Raw genomic sequence first — 21,085 nt, 5'->3', positions numbered from 1 at the left:
ACTAAGTGGGAATTCATATTGGGCAATGGTTCGAAGATGGATTTCATGATTTCCTCTGATGAGATGACTTCATTCCAGCAGGGACAGTGTTCTATTCAAATACAAGGAACAGAGCCGAAGGACGGCAATAGATCTAACAACAAAATCAGTCAGTCACATGCCAGAGAGGCTAGAGACATAACAAGGTGGTGAGTCAAGCCACGGCGGGGCTAGTTTCAGATAATGAAGTGAGGACCGAAGTCCGATTATGTACAAAGGGGAGAATCTATGTTGCGCAGCCCCCCACCAGGGACGACACCTCAAATGGGATTTATGTACAGCTCTACCTTTGCAAGCACCCCCACCAACTTGCTACCATTGGTGTTTATGTACAGAAGCTCCTTGAGCGGTAAGAATTTTAAAGATAGCAATCAGCTGAGAATAAGACACTACCTGTACGCTCAGCAGCTGGATGCCGCAAGCCTGCAAAAGCTAAATGATCATATTCAGACTTTGCGTTTGCTCCCTTGTTAGCGGTTAGGTTATGATTCGAGAGTCAATCACTGAGGCCGTCAGTTGTCAACATTATCTTCACGCAGTTGCCGTAGACCGCCAGGTTATGTTTGTGAGCCCATAGATGTTCCGAAAAAGACCACCAAGGGAAAGCTTCGTGCTTGGAAGCTCAGGTTCCGACCGTGGGAGTCCCTTCACTTCCAATGAACTGCCGATCGTCTCGCGCATGGCTTCCACTACTTTCATGTTCACTGGGCGACCAGATGCATCAACAACGTAAAATACGTTTATAGCCTTGTCGTGTCGGGTGGTGATGTCTGCTCGGGCAACTGAAAGTCCATTCTCCCGAAATATTCTAGTGACATCCGATAGTAGTCCTACTCGATCATTCATGCAGAGCTCTAATCTCAAACCCTGCAATTGATAACGAATATGAGTCGCTGCATGGAGCCGCACCAAGCACTAAGGAAGTGCAAACTCCCTCGTGGGTCTAGAGTATGGATTCTACAACATGTATCGGCGCAATTAACAAACTTTATTAATGGGGAAAGAAGAACTTCGCACATAATAGAGGAAATAATCAATACCTCGCTGGTTCTTCGACTGATAGCAGCTTCAAGACAAGCTTTTAAGTGTTGCTCGGCAGCGGTATCGAGAGTACAACCATTAACATGACGAATGAAAAACTCTTGAGACGTTTCGGAACCAGGAAAGTTTATCAAAGCATGGTATATCACATACTGCATGTCCGTCAGCGTGCAGACAATGTCGAATAGGAGTTTCGGCCGGTCCTTGCAGTGAATACTGACTACAGAATATCCACGCTCGTTTCTTTTTATATGAATCGCCGGCCTGCCTTGCATATTTCCAGAACGATCTGGCACTTCATTAGCCCTGTCATCATACATCAGCTGATGAAGCCTTCTCTCTACATGGGTAATCTCAGTAGCATATTCTATCTTACATCTTGCCACTTCTTCATCGTGATCACCTTTCATGACCCTCGACAACTGCTCTTTGATGTAGTCAAGCTTTGACTGATTAGTGATAGGGCGGCCGGTGCTGGAGTCGGTAAAATATACAATAGACGCAGCTCGTAGATTGTGCGTCCAAACCTCCGCGGCATTCACATTGCATTCCAACCTAGTCAGAACTGCAGATAGTTCAGACAGAAGGCCCGGCCTATCAGGCCCAGTTAGCTCAATTACGGTATGATCAGCGACGGTCAACCCTGTGGAGCGACGCAGCGAATCTGCGGAAAACTGCTCTCTTCTGGTCCTGTACCCCAGTGAATTCATGATGTGATCACATGTCTGTTTGTCAAGGGCTTTGTTTCCATTTGAATCAACAACGTGGAACACTGCAATAGCACACTACTCCATTAGCACCGTGAAGACCACGCAGCACAAGAACAACCCAAAACTTCAAAGATTTGTTAAACAATGTCATTCCTCACAACGCTGCAGGCACTCACCATCCATAAACCATCCGAGATCGTGGAAGATGTCAGACTTAGTTATTGTCAAATCCAGGTCTGTAAGCACTTGCACAACATTTAGTAGTATGCCATGCCTGTTGGCACTATTTACTTTTACGATAGTGGCATTCTCACTCGCCTCGGTTTCAACCGTCACCCTGCACATTGATTATGAACAACTGTTAAACTCAGTTTTCCAGGTGAACTCCGATAATTTATACAAGACAACGAAGTTGCAAGCGTGTACAAGCTCTCTACATCTGGATGAGTCCAGAGCTATGTGGCAGACCTGGGAGAGTTGAAGCTTGAACAAGTTGTCTCGTAATCAGGATCAAAGTAAGGCCACTTCGGATTGTCCATGTCCGCTAAGAAGAATGTACTACGAGGCAGGAGACCAAATCTTTCAGGGTATTCTGAGGTAAAAATCAACTACGTTGGAAGAACCGTGGGTGTGTTGTTCACTTGTCCTATCCTGCCAACAGTACCCCCAATACAACTTCACGGTAAGTAAACCGGAAACAGACTATATGTAAAAGAGTGGGAGGAAGATGGCCAACCACTCATACAGACTTGACCAGACAACACGGTAACACTAGACTCAGAGCTGTCAAACGTGGCCACACAACAGATACTAAAGAAGTATACTGTTATCAACACTACTTGATAACTACTTAGGCCCTCCGGAAATCACCTTGCGAGTGCAACTCGTGGAAGTTACTTCTGTCACTGATGGTGAGAAACGGAGGAAACTTTATTGATGAGTAATCAACGGGATCAGTTCATAGAGAGGGTAAACCAAGTCGCCTCACATTTCTAGAGGATGCTAAGTCCTTCCGGAAAGGATTACAGTGAACCACCCCCTGAGATAATCTCATAATCCCCATCCAGAAGTGCCTACACAGATGTCCCCGCATGCGAGAACGTTATGTCTTCAAAAATCAGTACGGGCGTTCAAACTCCAAATAAAACACTGCTTGATTGGCTTCTCCACCGAGGCAAATGCCAAACCTCAATGTGCCTGTACTTCCTAAACCCAGTACAAGTGAAACTAACACTCAGAATACCCAGTCAACGGTCAACTTCGGCTTCTGAGCAAGAAAGCTGCAATCTCCGCTCCAAAGGATCTTACATAGAAAGCAAGAAGTCCAGTGTTTCTAACGCGACTGTGCTGATGCATATACTCCCTCCTGATCCACCGGAACCATTCTACCGATCACAAGCCAGTTTAACGTTTTACGCTGCAGTTATTTGCCATGTACCATCCAACAAGCGCAAAACGGATCACTCAGGCTTACTCACCACTTGGATCTCCACTTGCCACACTTCACTCTGCTTCAGTCTTCTACTAATCTCATCTCCCGCTTCCTCTACACTTCTCCTTTCTCCCTCTCTCAAAGGGAGCCAGATCCTCTCACTGCTACCGCTCAGCTCAACATCAAAGCTCTCTCTCACACGAGCAACAGAATGTAATCAACTACCAGTCGTCACCACTCCCAACAGCTCCGAAGATGTAGTTTTGAAAACGGGCACACGGAAACAGTGCACCACAAAACGCGCTCCCAGTAGCTTAGCACCGAGACTAACGAGGTATCACGAAGTTCAAGATAGCAAGCGCTTTCCACCTATGGGAGTTTGCTTTGACTGGTCCGCAGGGGCAAACCCTACTCGTCACTAAAGAAAGTCACAAGGCACATTCAAGGGAGCTCACAACTGCGTCTGCTGTAGACGTTCCGTCACACTCGCCGACTTTTGAACAAGACGAAGCACGGTCACACGACGAAATTTTACCTAGAATGAGTATGGCCTTAGGGAAACCCCTTTCACCGTTGGCGACGACGCTGCCTCAAATCTGTCTGCTCACTCACTCCCTGCGCCGTCATAGTTTGTTGCTCCCACATGTTTATTATGTAAACTGGATTCCACGTAGAGCTCAACTTGTGGGCTGCACCTATGTGTCATCTCCTTAGGACCTGTAATCAATTCTGACAACTTAATAACGCATGGAGGAGTCTGATATTTTCAGGGTTCATGCCCAAGTGGATGAAATGTGGGACAATGAAGTGAAAACAACCTAACAAAAACAGATGTTTGATACCCACAAATCATGTCTAATTTGGTTGAACATTTGTTGAGACAAACTGGCTTTTTCCTTCTTTTTAGCACAAGTGTGTGTATGGGCACATAGTTGGAAGTATCCATACCCAAATAGCAACAGGGTAAAGATCATATCCGTCTCAGTTAATTGAGGGCTAATGGGCAGCAGCAGGTTTTCAATCATGTTGGTGATCCCTAGAGATGAGCCGGAATTTTGCTGCAGTCATGAGCTGGCTCGGCAATAGTGGCACCCTCTCCAGCTCCTCCTTGAAGTTTTAGGGATAGTCTCCACCTCAGTCCTAGCACATATTTCATTATTACTTTCCTGCAGGTCCTAGGAACAATCATGATTTGGTTCCTAGAATCCAAAATCCATCTTCAGTAAGCTAATATATCTTTGTGTGAGACGAGGAATAGCCAGGAGTCCACACACGTTGGAGAAGGTTTTCAAAAAGTTTAACTGGGAGAAAACCATAAACATTTATAATACTAGATTTCGACAAAGCCTGGCCCAGAGTTGAGGCCACTGCACCAATCCCATCAATCCCTTTTTTTTCCCTCCTTCTTTTCCCCCTACTTTGGGTTTTAATAGGATTCCAGAGTCTCTTTTTCACTTTTTGTGCTTTGCCTTTTTAACAGCTTAAGTGAGGCCCATTCCACAGTATAGAAAAATGGCATCACAGGTGTTATGTGATGCCACCAAACTACCTTCACCAGAGAGCAAGTATTTGCTGAACTTTTACTTAATGAAGGCATTGTCACTTCAATTTTATGTAGATAGAAATAAGAAAAAAACTGTATCAAAATATCTCATTTTTCTTTCCAGACCCCTACAATTTTGTCTGAGGAATGTCTACAAATACGCACGCATGCTTGAAACACGAGAGCGATTCTTCACTGCTTCGTCTGGCACGAGCTCAGTGGGTTTAGGGTCAAATCAAGGTGTCCTGCCGAATCGCAGGGTGATGGGACGTGGCAGAGAGGGAATGCGAGCGAGCGATCCATCCTTCCCAAGTGAGGACACGAAGCCGCGATCCTGCAAACCGGGGATTCCAAGTGGATTTTCCTTCTCCGAGAAGACAATTGCGCGGGCAGCCGAGCGATGTTGGTCTTTAATACACCTGCCACCGTCATAATGTACTTTTCTCCTCGCTCACTGTGCTGCAATTCACCACATATCTCCAGGGCACGAGGTGAGCAGGGTGGACAGAGCTTGTTTTGCGGGCGCCAGTCGTTATACCCGCAAAATCGAATTCGATCCCCTAGGAATGGTAATAAATTCAAGGATTTCTGGATTCTCCGATGATCCGGCATCGGGTGGGAACCTGGACTGTTTGAATAAGCATTGCGGGCTACAAGTCACGTAAAGTAAAATAGCTCTTCTCCAGTATGACCGCACCAATGTTCCCGGCTAGAAAGGTTTAGCATCCAACAGGCATTGCAATTCATGATTCCTCGTGGGTTGATTTTATTCGACAACTTGGAAATTGAACATCAGATCAATATTTGAGCGTGGTTGATGTAAAAAAGTACTAAATAACAAGTTGACATAGTTCGTAATACATACATTTTACTAAGGATTACGTGCACGCGTATGTGTGAAGATAAGGCAGTAATTGTACATTTTGTTGGAATTCATGTGATTTGTATGGATCGGAGGGGATGAAGATAGGATGACCACAAGTTCTGTAGTGGCTATTGAAAGGTAAACCAGCCGTGTGCTCTTCGATTAACAAGAAATTTGAAGGTGAAGACTCGTTGTCGCCACGGGGTTGTAACCCATCGATCTCTGAAGAGGTAGACCTTTCACTCTGCTGCCACAAAGCCACATTTGTTCAGCCTGTCCAGCAAATCCATGTTCATATTTCTATCCGTCGACATGAGCGGTGTTTTTTCCACCAAAAACCAGATTCTAGATGCATTGATGGCAATCGCCACCCCCAGTTGTCCAGCTCTCATGGATACACTGATCTTCCCAGATTCATCCAGTCGCAATCATCCCTCCGCCCGACCGATACACCCCTAAACTATTCACAAAAGCAATCCCCTTTCTAAACGCCGGCATTCTAAATTTGCGCATCGGCTACACACGAATCGGGGTGTACTCTGCGACGGATGAATAAGTAACAATTTCATTCGCCAACAACAGCCGGAATCAGACTCGGATTCTGTTGAATATCATTGGATTTTAGTTGTCCTTAACCTATTTTTGGAAACGGGTGAGCACTGTAACGGAATGCGCTGTTGTGTCTGCGTGTTGGAACAGTACGCACGAGCATACTTCACTTCATCAATCGAATCCCTTCTCCCACTTCGGGCCGGAGCTGGAACACGCCGCCCTGTCCAAGTGCCCCACAAGGCATGGTTTTTGGAGGCTCGGCGGCTGCAGATCCTCATCACTCGGTGGTGGAGAGTGAAGCCATGACACCACAAACCTGTGATCGTGTGCCACCGTGCGCTCTACAGATTGAATCTAGACGGTGAGGACGTCGTAAATTCAGCGTTCGAGCCCAGGAGATGGCTAAAGTTGCATGAATTGCCCACATTCTGGAGTGGTTTCCCCTCCTGACTGAATAATGCGAGCCAGCACAACATCGCTGTTTTGGTCCTGGTTTATTGTAGACAGTACCGTTGCTCTGGGTTTTTCTTTGGCCTCTTTTGTTCAGTAAAACCAGTATTTTTAATTGGCTGTGGTCGTGGGTGGCTATTAGAGTCAGGCCCTTAACTCCCACTGTTGTTTTGTCCTCTTCGGGAAGAGATTAGTGACTTCGCAGTTGTGAATCATCTTGTTGGTCTTGTGCTGAACTTCTTACGTAGAATTATCACCCAGCTCGAAGTGATGGCTTAAGTTTGATTGATGCTAATCATGTGTGTGAGCTTGTTCTTCTTTCAATGTAATGTTTGTGTATTAGTTCTCTGATTATCATTATTGTGATTATTATTTTATTAAAAGAAGAAACCATGTTTTAATGATAAAATAAAGTAAATAAAAAAGCATGGACAATAATTATAGAAATTTGTTTCATACATTCAACACAATAGATTTGGATGTAAATGAAAAAAAAAAAAAACAAAACAAAACAAAACAAAACCAAAAAAACAAAAATTTTGTTCTACCAAAACAAAAGAGTTTTTTTTCTAACATTTGATGGAAACACTTTGTCTTCCATAACATGTGCACTTATTCAGAACATATACAACAACTTCAAAACTCCACAAAATATTGATTCTCAACAAAAGTAAATAAATAAATAAATAACAACTAGTTTTCTCCTAATATTCACCTCCCTCAAGATCTCAATCCAAATGTTGGACTTTTGAATGCATGGGGTTGCAAGCTTTGAATTCAAGGTTTGACATTTTGCAAGCAAAGATAAGTAAATAATCCATCCTAACTAGTGGCAAATTGTAAGGCAAGGCATAGTAACACCATCCAACAAACCAACTATTCTCTGCATTTTCATGTATTGGGAAACAACTTCTGTTGTGGACAAGCATAATAACAATATTATCAAAAAAAATAACATATGAGGAGATAAGTAACTTTCCACCATGCCCAAACATTCAAAAGGTCATTGGATGTGAACTATTTGACAACAGCATCATCATCATCACCATCAAAACAGCACACACTCCACTTCTTTTGACACCTGGAGTAATTCAAAGAGGTGTGATTTTGTGCATGGGGAAATGAGTACCAGACATAACTAATCAGGGTTACGTTTAGAAACAGGAGAGTGGAGTGGAGTGGAGTGAGGTGATGGCATTAGGAACACTGGGGGGGCTTTGGCAAAACAAATTAGATAATTAAAAAGACTCATGATGCCCCATGAAACTGCCTTTGTCCACATGGCAAACTGCCAACATTTTATTTTTTGTTATGTTTAGAAAATAGTGATCACAACCCAAGATTCACATGGTGTATCTATCATGATTCTGTGCATGTGTGGAGTACTGGAATGGAAGGTGGGCCAGCTGGGCTTGAAAGTTGTTGGGAGCTTTGGTGGCTGCCAAGTTGGAAGGGCAAAGACTATTTGAAAAAAAAAATAAACAAATAAAAGAAAAAAGGAGAAGGTATATGACTTGCTCAAAGCCAGGAAGAGTGGGGTGCAAGACAGGATCCTGCACCAGGTGTACATTATTGTGTCAGCTGGGAAAAAGAAATTGGTACAGCTGGCAGGGGACAATCGAGTCCACCACAAGTGAGATAAGAACATTCTGATGCAGAATACATAAATAAATAATAATAAAAACCTTTTCCACTGCCAGATGGCATGATTAGGACCCCTTCCCTGTCTCCTTTTTACTTAATTGGTTTCCAAGTCAGCTCCAGGCTGGCAGGGTTTCAGTGCTGAGCTGGAGTGGACGTGTCTGTGGGAGAGTAAATTAGGGCAAGAGGTTGGCTGTGGGTGGTGAGGAATGAGTAAAAGTTGAAAAAGGACCCACATGCGTTCACACTGGGTCTAAACACTCAACCTAATTTTGATTGCCTTACTTTGCTTGCTCACCAAGCTCATATTGTGTAAAACCAACTTTTTTGGCACTTGAAGTGTATTGTAATGTCTCATTGAGTAACCTTCATAATATTAATGGGTCATGAGTATTGAGAGCCCTTCAAACCAGTAAGTATTATTGAGGATATTCGAACTTATTTCTTTTTAATATATATGTGTATATATATATAGGGGAATTGTTAAATTTGTCCAAACATTTATTAAATTGACCCACTTATCATCATTGATTTTTGACCAATTTGGATATGACAGTGAAGAATTTTTTTGATGATGGCTAAGATGGGTGGGTCAATTTAAGTAAATACTTGGGTCAAATTAACAATTCCCCCTATATATATATATATATATATATATATATAAGTTGCAAATATTTTCTTAATTTTGTTTTCTTCAATTTTTGAACAGTGACATGAATATGGACCATGTTTAAAAAGTGTAAGATGGTGGCTGAAACTCATTTATGATCAGAATAGGTAAAATATGTATGATTCAATACATGATTGAGCTAAATTTCTTTGATATACACTATTGAGCATCAAACATATATATATATATATATATATATACACACACACACACTAAATTTCTTTGATATACACTATTGAGCATCAAACATATATATATATATATATATATATACACACACACACACACTAAATTTCTTTGATATACACTATTGAGCATCAAACATATATATATATATATACACACACACACACACACACAGTGTAATTTGAATGTGTATTTTTTAAAAGATTGGTCTCAGGTCTTAAATTGTTGAAGTTATAAAAATAAAATAAAAAAATTGCAACTCCCAAAAATCCTAATCTTACTGCAAACAGTATTGTTTATCTTTCCTGCATATGATAGACAATTTAGGTATTGCAATTAAAAAGAGCAAAGTATTACTTTTATTGATATAAAGCCCTGGAGCTATTATATAAATAGATCATCCACAAGTATATAAATAAATCATGAGTAATTATAGTTTTTTCCAATTTTCCCATGACTGTGCTTTTTGACTTGTACCTTATGAAAGTAAACTTCAATAAACCCTGAAGCTTACTGTTATCTCACATTCATTCTATCTCAAACTGAATGACAACATAATATTTCCTTAGAAAGATGGTTTTCACAGAAATGAGTGGAAAATTCTTGTCCCCTTATGCTTTTATCCGTACAACCATTCATTCAATGATAAATCCTGTTGGTTTTTTTTGCATACATGCATTGGTGAATAAATGTTGGAAAAAATTGTGTTTATTTCCACTTTTTTACTTTACTTTTTTATTATTATTATCCAAGCAATATCCAGAGTAGAAAGGAACATTGTCAAATAATTCAACTACCAATAGTTGCAGGTTTATTTTATTTTTGACTATGGACTGCACCAGCTGGCACAGGTCCTACAACAGCATATCCTTGACAAAGGAAAAGGGTCCCATCACTTTAATCATGTCAACATCATTCACAAGTAGAGAGAAGGAAAGTAAAAGGCTTTTAGAAGGATATGGCTTCTGGCACTTTCCATAGCACAATCCGCATATGATACCCCCCCCCATTTAAATTAAGAAAAGGCTGTGTGTGAATTCTCACAGTGTAGTTTGATTAAATTCTTCTCCTCTTGGAATGGTATACCCTTCAAATGATCATCCAACCCATTTCAAATCAACAACTGTACACCTACATGAGATTCCAAAACGTAATATCTATAGGCCATTCAAAAAGATTGTGTCAGTGCACCCTTGATTGATTCATCTGTAGATTCTTTCTACAATTTTTTTTGATGTTTGTTCATTAGAATATGAAAACACAGTTTTGAGAAACAGGTTTAGGGTTTTACAGGAATCACCTGATGCATGTTGCAAAAAGAGCTTTCTTCCTTATCTTAAACAGCACAACACATCATAGCATGAAATGATTAGTAAACATAACTTTAATATTAAAAAGTGGGGTGTGGGGGGGTTTCAAAAAGGTATGAATGTTTCAATTTAAGCAGTTGATCAAGTGTGGTGTTACTCATTCTTAGGGTTTGTTAGAAAATTGAAAGGTGTGGGGGAGATGAGGTGTGACTGACAAATGCAGAGGGAGGGGGACAAGGAGACCCACCCATGAGTTGCTGCTGCCATGCATTGAAGTTCAGTTGCACCGCCCCAAGACCCTTTCAAAGCACACCAGATCATGCCAGGTTCCCAGGTCCAGTTTTTCTCAGACCTAATGGCTGTGGCCATGTTGGCACGCTGCTACAGTATCAGCGTTGTCTTTGGTGACCACCCCTCCTGCATCCCCTTCTTCTTCCTTTGCCTTGGTTGTGGTATGAAACGGGTTCCACTGCCCATTTCGTTGACCTTCCTTGCCATTCAAGTTTGGAGCTTTTCCCAAGGCAAAGGAATTGGTGTTTCTAGAGACTTCAATATCTCAAGTCTTCAATGTCCATGCCTCAATTAAAAGTATGCATATATATATATATATATATATATGTGTGTGTGTGTGTGTGTGTAGAAGGAGAGAAGGCAATTTATTATTTGGTTTGTTGGTTTTATTTGAAACATTTTTTCTTTGTCTTTAAAATTTCATAAGTTTAACACTTTACATTTCCATGATTTGAATGGGGAAGAAATAAGTTAAGTTTAAAATGAGACCATGCTTGTTGCAACCTCTAAATATGTGATACATGATCACAATAAAGTTTTCATTTTCATTGTAAAGGGAGAAAAAAGAAATATAATTCATGCAAGAATTGAGTAGCTATGTGCCAAGACCAGGAAAACTTATACATTCTCATATATTTATATTACAAAAAAAAAAAAAAAAAAAAAAATCTGATGAAGCACATTTCACTTTATTTCAGCATAACAAACTATTTATGTGTGTTGCAAAATTGTTAGGTTTAAAAAACATTTAGAACCTCAAAGGTTTGAAAGTGAGAACTTTAATGGGATTGAGTGAGGTTGTGAAGCATCTCCACAAGAACAAACACCACTACTACTTCTCAATGCCCACGACATTGTAAAGACATCTAAGTCCAAAGCATTTTGACTATTGCATGCTCTTGAGAACACTAGTTGCATTTCATGACAATCTTTACAGTGACCAACTGATACCAGTACAGAGTTTTCAATGTGGGGTGAACGTCTCACGTATGAACATTTGTTTGCCAAGCAGAAATATTGCTTGTAAGTGGGTATCGTCCATTGCCACCCACAGCTTGCCACTGAGAAACAGATCCCTCATGGCGCCGCTTTATTTTCTTGAGCATTCACACCATGAAATTACTGCAAGCAAAGCCCCATGAGCATGACATGGAATGGGGACAGAGGATGCAAAAAAATGGTAATGTGACAACAGGGTTTGGCCACTTCCCACAACCTCTGCAGATTTATCACCAAAAAGCCTTTGCACGGACCTGAAATGCCTTAACCCAGAAGATTTAGGTCACTGGGAATGACACCCAATGTTGCACCAAAGGGTGGGGGGGCTGCTGCAACTTTCCCCATGGCCTCGGAAACACATGCCTCACCTCCCCCTTGAGCACCCACATTGTGTGACCACACCTAACCTTCATCTTCCCTTTGGTACCAAACCCTTTTGGCTTGGTGGACTGTGACCATTGATTACATGGCAGTGATTGCCATTCTCCAGCCTCAGTTTTGTTGGTGCAAACTCAACTTTGACAGCTCCTGGACGAGGAGGTTTGGGGGTGAGTTTTGGGCCAACAATGGGGGAAAGCCATGGCTCTTTAACCACATCAAACCAAGTGGATCAATGGTCTTCCCACATTACTCCATTAACACGTGCAATAAATCTGTTGTCTACACTCTTTGACTATATTGATGCTTAATTTTTTAAATTTTTTGTTTTTTTGTTGTGATTTGCACAATTGCATAATTTCACACTTGTTGTTTGTATGTGTGTGTATGTGTGTACATACATACATACATATATGCAACAACTGACTTTTACAACACATGCAAAATTGGGAAAGTTCAATCTGGAATAAAGAATGCAATGTTTTAAGTCAAGCATGTTGCTTTTGTATACCAAATATTACAGTTTTATTTATTTATTTATTTGACAAGGTATGGTAAAAATAATAGTGATGTGAATTGCAGAGTTATCTTCTAATTAAAAATTTTGTTGGAAAAAAGTGTTATGGTTTTTTCAATAACTAGGGTATTCCACTACTTTAAATCTCCTATCATGAATGGATTATTTTAGTGTTGCATCTAGTTTTTAAATTCTAAGACCGCATTTAATTTTACATCTATGAAATCCAATCAAATATTAGGTGGGAGTTACAGAATGGATTGAATCTTCTAATAATGATCATCTAACAGTATTCACAGACGATCTAAGTTTGATTCAGAAATTTTGTAAAATCAAATAATTAATTGCTATGAGGTGATTATAGTTGTTAACTTAGAGTCAACCAACTTTGCAACATTTTGGTAGGATAGATTTTTTGGGCAGCCCACAAAAGTATTTACAACAGATAGCAATGCTTCCATTCGTTGGGCTTCAGGCAGATTGAATGGTTCTGTTAAAACCTGAGCCCTAAAATTTGAGGCAGCTTTTTTTGTTGGCTTTAGGATGGTGATAATGGGTGGCTTTTTTGATGGTTATAGAAAGGAAGAATGAGTGCAGCTTTGCTAGGAGTTGGTGTGAGTAAAGAGTCCCTTTTGCTTACTTGTCACAAAGTGTAAATTGGCAAAAGTTAAAAACTCCTTCGAACTCATTGGTAAAAATAAATAAATGATTTTTTTTTTTTTTGAGACAAAATGAAAGTAGAAAGAAATGAAAGAAGTGTTGTTTTTGTAATGTGGTTGATAAATGTCAAACAGTTGTTTACATGGTTGTTATGAAGTTTGTGGTTTGATCTAAAGAAGTATAGAGCTTTTGATTGCAGTGGACTCGTTACATTAATTATGATATTTTATGTTGTTATATTAAATTTTATTTTTCCATCTAGTATTTTCTATTTCTTTGACACAATTTCGGAGGATCTGTTGCTTAGCATAATAAATTTAATGTGCAAAATCATGCCACATCTTAATACATTGTTGGACGGGCAGACTAGTTATAATATATACATACCAACTTGCTTGGAGTATCATAGTTTGGATTGGTCATGCACTGCAACCCAGCTGTATGTTATTCTTTCATCCTCCCTTTATTACCCTTTCTATAGTCATTAATATTGTTGGCCATTTATTTCATGTCCCATCATTCTAGAAAGATTGAGCAAGGATGCAATTGTTGTTAAAAAAATTAGCTGTATACTTCAATGCAGTTGTTCCATATTTGATAAGACCAACCCAAACCCATTTTTTTAATGTTGTCATCACTCTAAATCCCACCATCAAAATCCTTGGAATTTCGTTGTGTCTACATTGTTCACTTTACACGAGTTTCACAAAAGGGACCAAATAAGATTGAATCTTTTAATTTTTTTTCTTTGAAATTATTACACTTCAAGTCAAACTTATCTAGGTTTAAGACCCATTTGCATATGATGTTCACTATTGGTTCAATGTAAAGTATTAACTTTACACATATATTATTAGAATAAAATGTGGGTGTCTAATATATGACCACATTTGTATGAAAAAGCATGAAAAGGTGGTAATTAAAGATTAAATTTATATAAGCAGATATCATCAACTGTTTTTGTGGTTATTGGAAAGAAGAAAATATCAAGAAAAATCAAAATCAACTTGGTTGATTATCAAATTGTGTGAAGACCTTTTTGCAGGTTTGTTACAAACAAAGTAAAATGATATTTTTTACAATTATATATATATATATATATAATCCGTACATTGTGTGAAAGGAACAGTTTTATGCTTCTCAACAAATATTGTTGTAAGTGGTAACATATTTATTATATTTTGTATACTTTTTTAAATGAACACTGTTGTTACTAGCACATAAAAGTGTCTTTGGGTTGTATTGAAGTATGCTGAAATCTTGAAGCTGATGAATTCTACAGACTATTTACCACATTGCCTATTATTTGTTATCCAACCATAATCCCACACTGCAATATGCTAGTTGCCATCTTTGCACCCCACAAATCACTCAAGTAAATTTGCATATATTTTGGAAGTGAAAAATAAATAGAGAAAATTACAATGTTGGGAAAACTTTGCTTATTCTCAAATTGATATTGGGATGTAGAAGTTGGGGCACATGGAGAGCAACAATTGAAGACCAACCAACCTTTGCAACACCTCTCCCCTCAAGTTTCAACATTTTAATGTCATATGGTCACTTCTTCAAAGCCTATGCATGTTGAATACTTAAATCCAATGTAATATAAAACTCTTTGAAGATGAATAGTGGAATGACACAAAGGTGTGGAAATTAATTTGAAACAAGATTTATAAAATATGGTAAAACATCTTACAATGCAACTAAAGTTAAGGTGAAAAAAGAAACCAAATTTAAAGGACAATTTCTTGTGCAATTTCTTGTGCAATTTCTTCCATAGAACATGGGTGACAAATAAAGTAATTGTCTTCAGACAAGGTAATTAACCTTTGTATGCCTTAAACCAAGGGTACGGGAAACCCATGTTCCTACATTATTATTAATCTGAAGCAACATATCAGCTTTCTTTTCTGAGTTACAGAGAGTGTATATACTGTGTATACTAAGTAGGTGTGCACGTCTCGCCATGCCCGCATAGACGGTGTTCCTGCCGGCTCGGTGAATAACATGACCATGGGCAGTGTTGCGGGGTTCCGGAGACATCCCTGTTGCAGCCTTCGCACTCACCGGGTAGTCCAAGGGTGGAATTCCAACTGCCTGTGCGGAGTCCCCCCGAGTTGATGAGCCAAAGGAACGTTTGTAATTTTGCGGTCTTGTTGGGGTCTCAGATAATCTTCAAGGCTTCTTTGGACTCCGTGGCAGTTAAGGGGCGAGCTTGTTGGGGTTTATCGAAAGAGACCACATAATATCCTCGCTTCGTGACATAATTAAAAAAAAGTCTGTTTCCTTAAAATTTTAAATCTCCCTCCATTTTCATTCCGCGGGGTAGAAGGGAAGATTATGCACTAGTCCCATGTGAAGGACGGATCCTGTGAATGCCGTGTCCGGATTTTTTTTTATTGTTGGCTGGAGGTCCCCGCCGGTCGTAACTACTCTGACCCGATGAAGGGTCATGCCAGTTGTATCGACCATGTCCCCAGTGGTCGAGATGAAGGTGTCCTCGGAAAGATGGTTGAAAAGAACACCTTCGTGTGGGCCGCGAAGTTGTATGATGGATTCAGGGGTGTCCTCATAGTCGGTGACTCAGTCGAATTTTCGGAAGGCTGGCGCTTGGAGAAAGCTCCAAGAGCTTGGAATAGCAGAAATAACCTCTGTACGCTGCTGATCTGTGGGGCGTCTACCAAGGTTGCCGTGGAGGTCCTCGTTGGATTTCCAATGTCGGTTTTTGGCGTTCCAAAGGTCATTCAAGTAAATGATTTTGTTACGCATCCACGTGCTAAGAAGGAGTAGAGAGAGTCTCCGAGCATGTTGCCTTGGGGTGTGAGTAATTCGCCATTCCAGAAGAGGCATTGTCTGGCAGTTGCCTCTGCGGTTGTAGGTTGCTGGAAGATGAGTCTTGTTCGAACTTTTTCCCACGCCGCCCAGGTCGCCCACCAAACCTCTGAGCCTGTTCCATGCACCTGATCGGCAAAGAGCATGAATTGTATATGAGAAGGCCAACGTTCTCCCCTCTTTCCGAGTGTAACCTGTGCTGCATGAGGGTTTTCCAAGGGACGAATCCTGGAAGTAGGCTCCTGACCAGAAGCTTAGCCATTAATGCGTGGATCTGGGTTTCTGGGTCGAGTAGTTTTATCCCGCCGAGCTTGTGGGGGAGAATCAATGAGTCCCAGGCAACCTTGGCTCTACACTTCCGCTCCCCTTCGTCGCCACTCCATATGTAATTGCGGACGAGGGAATGGACCTTGTTGACTGTGGGATGGGAGGGACTCCAACATGATGCGATGCACCACATCGAAGCCAACAATACTTGATTGGCGATCAGTATTTGACTGGCTAAAGAAAGTTTGGTTGCGGCCCAGTAAGCTAGCTTCTTTTTCAGATTTTTCAAAGTGGCTTCAAAGCAAGCTTCTGGAGATGTCTTTGAAGCCCAAAGAAAAACCTAAGTATCTTGTCATCTCACCTGGGGCTAGCCAACACAATTGTACAATCCCCCCCCCCCCCAAGTAAAAGATTGGGGCGTTTTTGAGTCCCATATGGCATGGGATTTAGTCCAATTAATCTCAGCACCCACAGTCGAAGCAAAAATTGAGAGAACCTCTTTGGTCTTATCTAGGTTTTTGTGCATTCCTGTTATGCAAAGATTTGAAATAACAATACTTCTTTGCAACCCAGAGAATAATGGGTCTGTATTCATATGAGTCACTAAAGCAGTTCAATGAATTGGCAAGTGGACTTGTTCATGTCTCCTCCCTTCAAAGAGATATAGGAAAAAAAAACAAAAAAAACAAAAGTAGAGCCAAGGATAGTGCTCCTCTTCAGGTCTCCATATCAGCTAATGCAATTGGTAAACCCTCTGTTGGGATCCACCAAAGCTATAAAAAAAAACAGAGTGCACCACATGTAAAGACAGCAGTCATGGGTGTCACCACTGGGTGTGCTGTTGTTGGAACAAGCCTAACAGGCCTGAGCACATTTGGGAACACAGAGCCCAAAAGTTGAACACTTGACTTGTGGGGAATGATAGGTGCCCTTATCCAACAGAAGTGGGCATGGGCCAGGTTTACTGACACCTGACCCAGCCCAGCTTTTGATAGAGACGCTTTCCAAGCAGAATGATGGGCTTGTTTATTTTTTGTTTCTGTTTTTGTTTGGTGAGAGCAAGCCCAAAATGATGTGTGTATGTATCCCAAATACATGCCTCCTTCATTGTCAAAATTTGTGGTCAAAGTTCCACTTTCCAAATTGTTTTCCTTTGAATAACTGTGTGTTTGTGTGTTTGTGCATGTCTTTGACAAGAAGTTTATATGCTGTTATAATTGTGGAGCAATTTCACATGGATCCAGCAGATATTTTAAGTTTGCATGTGAATTGTATGATTTTTCCATTAAATTCCACATGCACCAGTGTGGGTGAGAAGTTTCTTTTCAATGTTGAACATTTGCACATAAATCTTACATCTGTAAGCATTTTACCACTACCTTTAGACTTTATTATTATTATTATTATTATATTTAGATTATTAATGTTTTTTCTACCCTTTTCACACATTTTCCACACCTGACATGTAGAAAGTACCCATAGTAAAAACAAGTTTCTACCCATGTTTCATCCTCTATATTTTTAAGTCAAAAGTTTTGTGCATGTGTGTTTGATTTGATTTGATTTTTTTCTTCTTTTCTTAGAAAGATATTTCTTGAAACTTCAAAAGATAATTATAACAATACTAAAGTTTCACAATGAGGTGGATCTTTTAAAGGGCAATAGCAATGTCCATTTGAAATGAATGTCGGACCTCTTTTAAAACACAACTGCAATTGAGGTGCATTATGAGCTCTACAAAGAGTCATTACTCATCACATGCTCTGGGCTATGTCAACAAAAAAGTAACTTCCACAGCCTCCTACAACAGGCAAAGGGATCTCAATAATACCAACCTCTGTTCACACTGTTTGGGGGTGCCATCTTCAAAGCTGCTGTAGCCTGCAAAAAGCCTTCAGGTCATTTAACTTAGACCTATCAACTTTCTTGTGCAAAGAGGTTATTGCTTTTGCTCATCCTGGAAAATCTTACAAACCCTAAACCCTCTTTTATGGGTATTGTAAGGATTTAGGTTAGCCTCCCACAGTGTGTGCTAGAGCCTCCTTTATGCCCTAGTATCTGTGAGAACATTTTTGTTTGTGGGCTTTATGGAGAGTTCAAAGAGATCATTGTCTTTGTCTGCCCACCCAATTCATTTCCTTTAATAATTACTAGTCAACCAAATCTCTACTATTATACAGCAAGGAAGAAAAAGAAAATTTGAGGGTTGGGTTTTTTCAAGGGAATATCACACATCTTTACCAAAATGATGAATATATACACACACACACACACATATATATATATATATATATATATATGTATTCATCACTCTTCTAAAATATATGTTTTGAATGAGGAAGGGAGGAAGCTTGGAATGAATTTCACCTTCCCTTTAATCCACTTTCATGAATCAACCAGCCCCATTGTGGCATATTCTTTTCCTTTTCCCCAGTTTTTTTTTGCTTAGATTGTATTGGTTTTTCTGTAAGAATTATGGGTACAAGTCACCTGATGGGAACCTATATGGGCCATGGCTTCTGCTACACAGCAAGAGAAAAGATCAGGGAAAAAAAAAGGAGGAGGAAAAAACAGTCCTGTCATCTGACAGCTTATAAAACTCATGTGCTGGTGTCAAGCTTGCATAAACCATGATGTGATTAAGAATCACCACAAGTAAAAAATTCAAGAAAAATAATAATTTTACATTCCATTCAAAAAAGAAGAAGTAAGTTTATGTAAGAAACAATAATGATCCCAAAAGTGTAGGATGTTTGGAAAAAGTTGGAATATGTTGTGGGACTGAGAATATGAAGTAGGTCTGAATTTGTTGGAATTGTTTCAAGAGAGGAGACAGGGTGGGTCATGCTATTCAATGTGAACCCTTTCAAATCTTATTATTATTATTATTACTATATTCTCTCTTACACAAGATACTTGATATTTTCTTGACTAAATTATCAAAGAGATGATATTGCTCATCTGCTTTTTGGCATGAGGAAAAGTCAAGGTTTTGTAACTGAGACTTAAATTGGAGATACCTTTAGTGCAAATTTGTGTGTGTTAGTTATTCTTATTCTTATTATTGTTTATTTAGAAATTATTGTGACACTTGCCATCTTTTAGTAGTTTAGGGTCAGCTTTGACCAAGTATTGCATCATTTTAAATAAATTTTCATTGATTTTGAGAGATTTATGGTTGTTTACATTTGATGCATACATGAGATATCCAGTTTTGACACTGTTAAGTTGCAAACGTCAACAATGATCCCATTTTTTTGGTAATTTTTTTATACTAAATTTAATTTTATAAATAAATAAACACGAATTTAATTTTAAACTATGTTCATTTCTGTTTGATATTATTTCTTTGAAATATTGCTTAATTTTTAACTGGTTGACAATAGTTTGGTTCAATTAATATAAAAACTTATACAAGTTGTAACTAATCATGTGAATGTATTGTTAGCATTATTCAAAGAATATCTTGAAATTTTTATAGTTGATTAATAATTTTAAATCCATAATGATTTGTATCAAAAAATCTCTCTATCTATCTATTGAAAAATAGTTATATTTATATTTATTATCTTATAGAAAATTTATTGGATTCATTTAATTTTACTAATTTCTAATTAAAATTTAACTTTTTCTAAAGAAATTAATGTATATAAAAATTAATGGTTAGATTATATAAAATAAAATTTAGAACAAAAAGTAGCTAAAATTAGAGTTTTTTTTTTTTTTTTTTTTTTTTTTTTTCCTTCTTTCTTTGAATTGTGATAAATAATCTTCTTACATAAAAGAATTCATTATTTAAATTTATCAATTTTTGTAATTAAGATTCTTTTTATTAAAGTACATAAATTTTATACTATTTTCTATTATTACTTGATTTCTATTCTTATATTATTATTATTATTATTATTATAGATACAAATGAATTACTCCATTGTAGGGAGTAATCAACATAAGGCTCAGCTAAGATAGAGTTGAAAAATCCCTGCTCAGCTTGCAATTGGACTAATTATTAGAAATTAATCAAATTAAAATTCAATTAGATAGAATTAATAAAATAAAAAACTATTCATATTACTTTGCTATTGGACTTTATTCCTGCATTTGGTATAAAGGATGTTGTTCTGGCTCCTAAGGTGTCAAAACTTTTGAACCAATTATCATTTATAAGCCTATTATTTGGCAGTGTTTGGATTAATTTATTCCATTCAATGCAGCTGTAATCTTGCAAACTTTGTCAAATTTGCATAATGATGCATTCTACAGACCAATTTTCTTTATTGAAAATCATAGCATTGTGCTTTAATCACAATTTCCACAAAATTATCTCTTAGAAAAGAGTCCATATTAACTTAACCTTGCCAAACCTTCTTAGAAAGTTTTTTGAGAATAGATAATAGAACTAATTCAATATAAACTAAGTTTTAGAGGAGAGAGGGGGGAGGGTGTTGTCTCTACAATTTATGTATAATTGTAGAGCACCACTTTTAGATACATTTGGCTTTGTAATAGTGCCAAAACTTGTACAAAATTGTTTCTGATTTATAATGTAAAAATTGACAAAGAGTGTCAATGATAGGATTGATTTTTCTACACCATTCATTAACTATGATTGCTTTATAGAATAAACTCCAAATAAACATTGTTTTCTTTTGGACACATTTTTTTATATTCTATATTTTTTTAATTGAAGGGTACTTTG

The 21,085-nt window shown here is 38.7% G+C and overlaps 1 protein-coding gene and 2 long non-coding RNA genes across 12 annotated transcripts; 1 reads left to right on the top strand and 2 right to left on the bottom strand.

The window, feature by feature from the left end:
* Positions 1 to 189: 189 nt before the first annotated feature.
* Positions 190 to 3,897, bottom strand: LOC112280323 (ACT domain-containing protein ACR3). Of its 3 annotated transcripts, none has more exons than XM_024515691.3 (5): positions 3,758 to 3,897; positions 2,259 to 2,441; positions 1,967 to 2,127; positions 1,080 to 1,852; positions 190 to 906 (listed from the first exon to the last, which is right to left on the bottom strand). In XM_024515691.3, the coding sequence occupies exons 2-5, from the start codon at positions 2,327 to 2,329 to the stop codon at positions 571 to 573; spliced, it is 1,341 nt and encodes a 446-aa protein (XP_024371459.1). In that variant the 5' UTR covers positions 2,330 to 2,441; positions 3,758 to 3,897; the 3' UTR covers positions 190 to 570. The 3 variants fall into 3 exon arrangements, with proteins under 3 accessions (XP_024371459.1, XP_024371458.1, XP_024371457.1); XM_024515690.2 differs by lacking the exon at positions 3,758 to 3,897 and adding an exon at positions 3,269 to 3,408; XM_024515689.2 differs by lacking the exon at positions 3,758 to 3,897 and adding an exon at positions 2,661 to 2,801.
* Positions 3,898 to 9,248: 5,351 nt separating this feature from the next.
* LOC149989609 (uncharacterized) lies at positions 9,249 to 12,316 on the bottom strand. Of its 8 annotated transcripts, none has more exons than XR_016502346.1 (5): positions 11,984 to 12,315; positions 11,718 to 11,852; positions 10,687 to 10,985; positions 10,430 to 10,464; positions 9,808 to 10,286 (listed from the first exon to the last, which is right to left on the bottom strand). It is a non-coding gene; the product is annotated as an uncharacterized LOC149989609 (long non-coding RNA). The 8 variants fall into 8 exon arrangements; XR_016502349.1 differs by having other exon boundaries at positions 9,808 to 10,216; XR_016502344.1 differs by adding an exon at positions 9,249 to 9,781 and having other exon boundaries at positions 10,174 to 10,985; positions 11,984 to 12,314.
* A 58-nt stretch (positions 12,317 to 12,374) lies between these two features.
* On the top strand, positions 12,375 to 15,135 carry LOC141045233 (uncharacterized). The gene is made up of 2 exons (XR_016502351.1): positions 12,375 to 14,329; positions 14,755 to 15,135. It is a non-coding gene; the product is annotated as an uncharacterized LOC141045233 (long non-coding RNA).
* The last annotated feature ends 5,950 nt before the right edge of the window (positions 15,136 to 21,085 follow it).

Source organism: Physcomitrium patens, chromosome 3 (genome assembly GCF_059467195.1).
Source record: "Physcomitrium patens ecotype Gransden chromosome 3, ASM5946719v1, whole genome shotgun sequence".
NCBI classification, from domain to species: Eukaryota; Viridiplantae; Streptophyta; class Bryopsida; order Funariales; family Funariaceae; genus Physcomitrium; species Physcomitrium patens.
The sequence above is the reverse complement of the archived record's forward strand: the minus strand, read 5'-3'. Positions and strand labels throughout refer to the sequence as shown.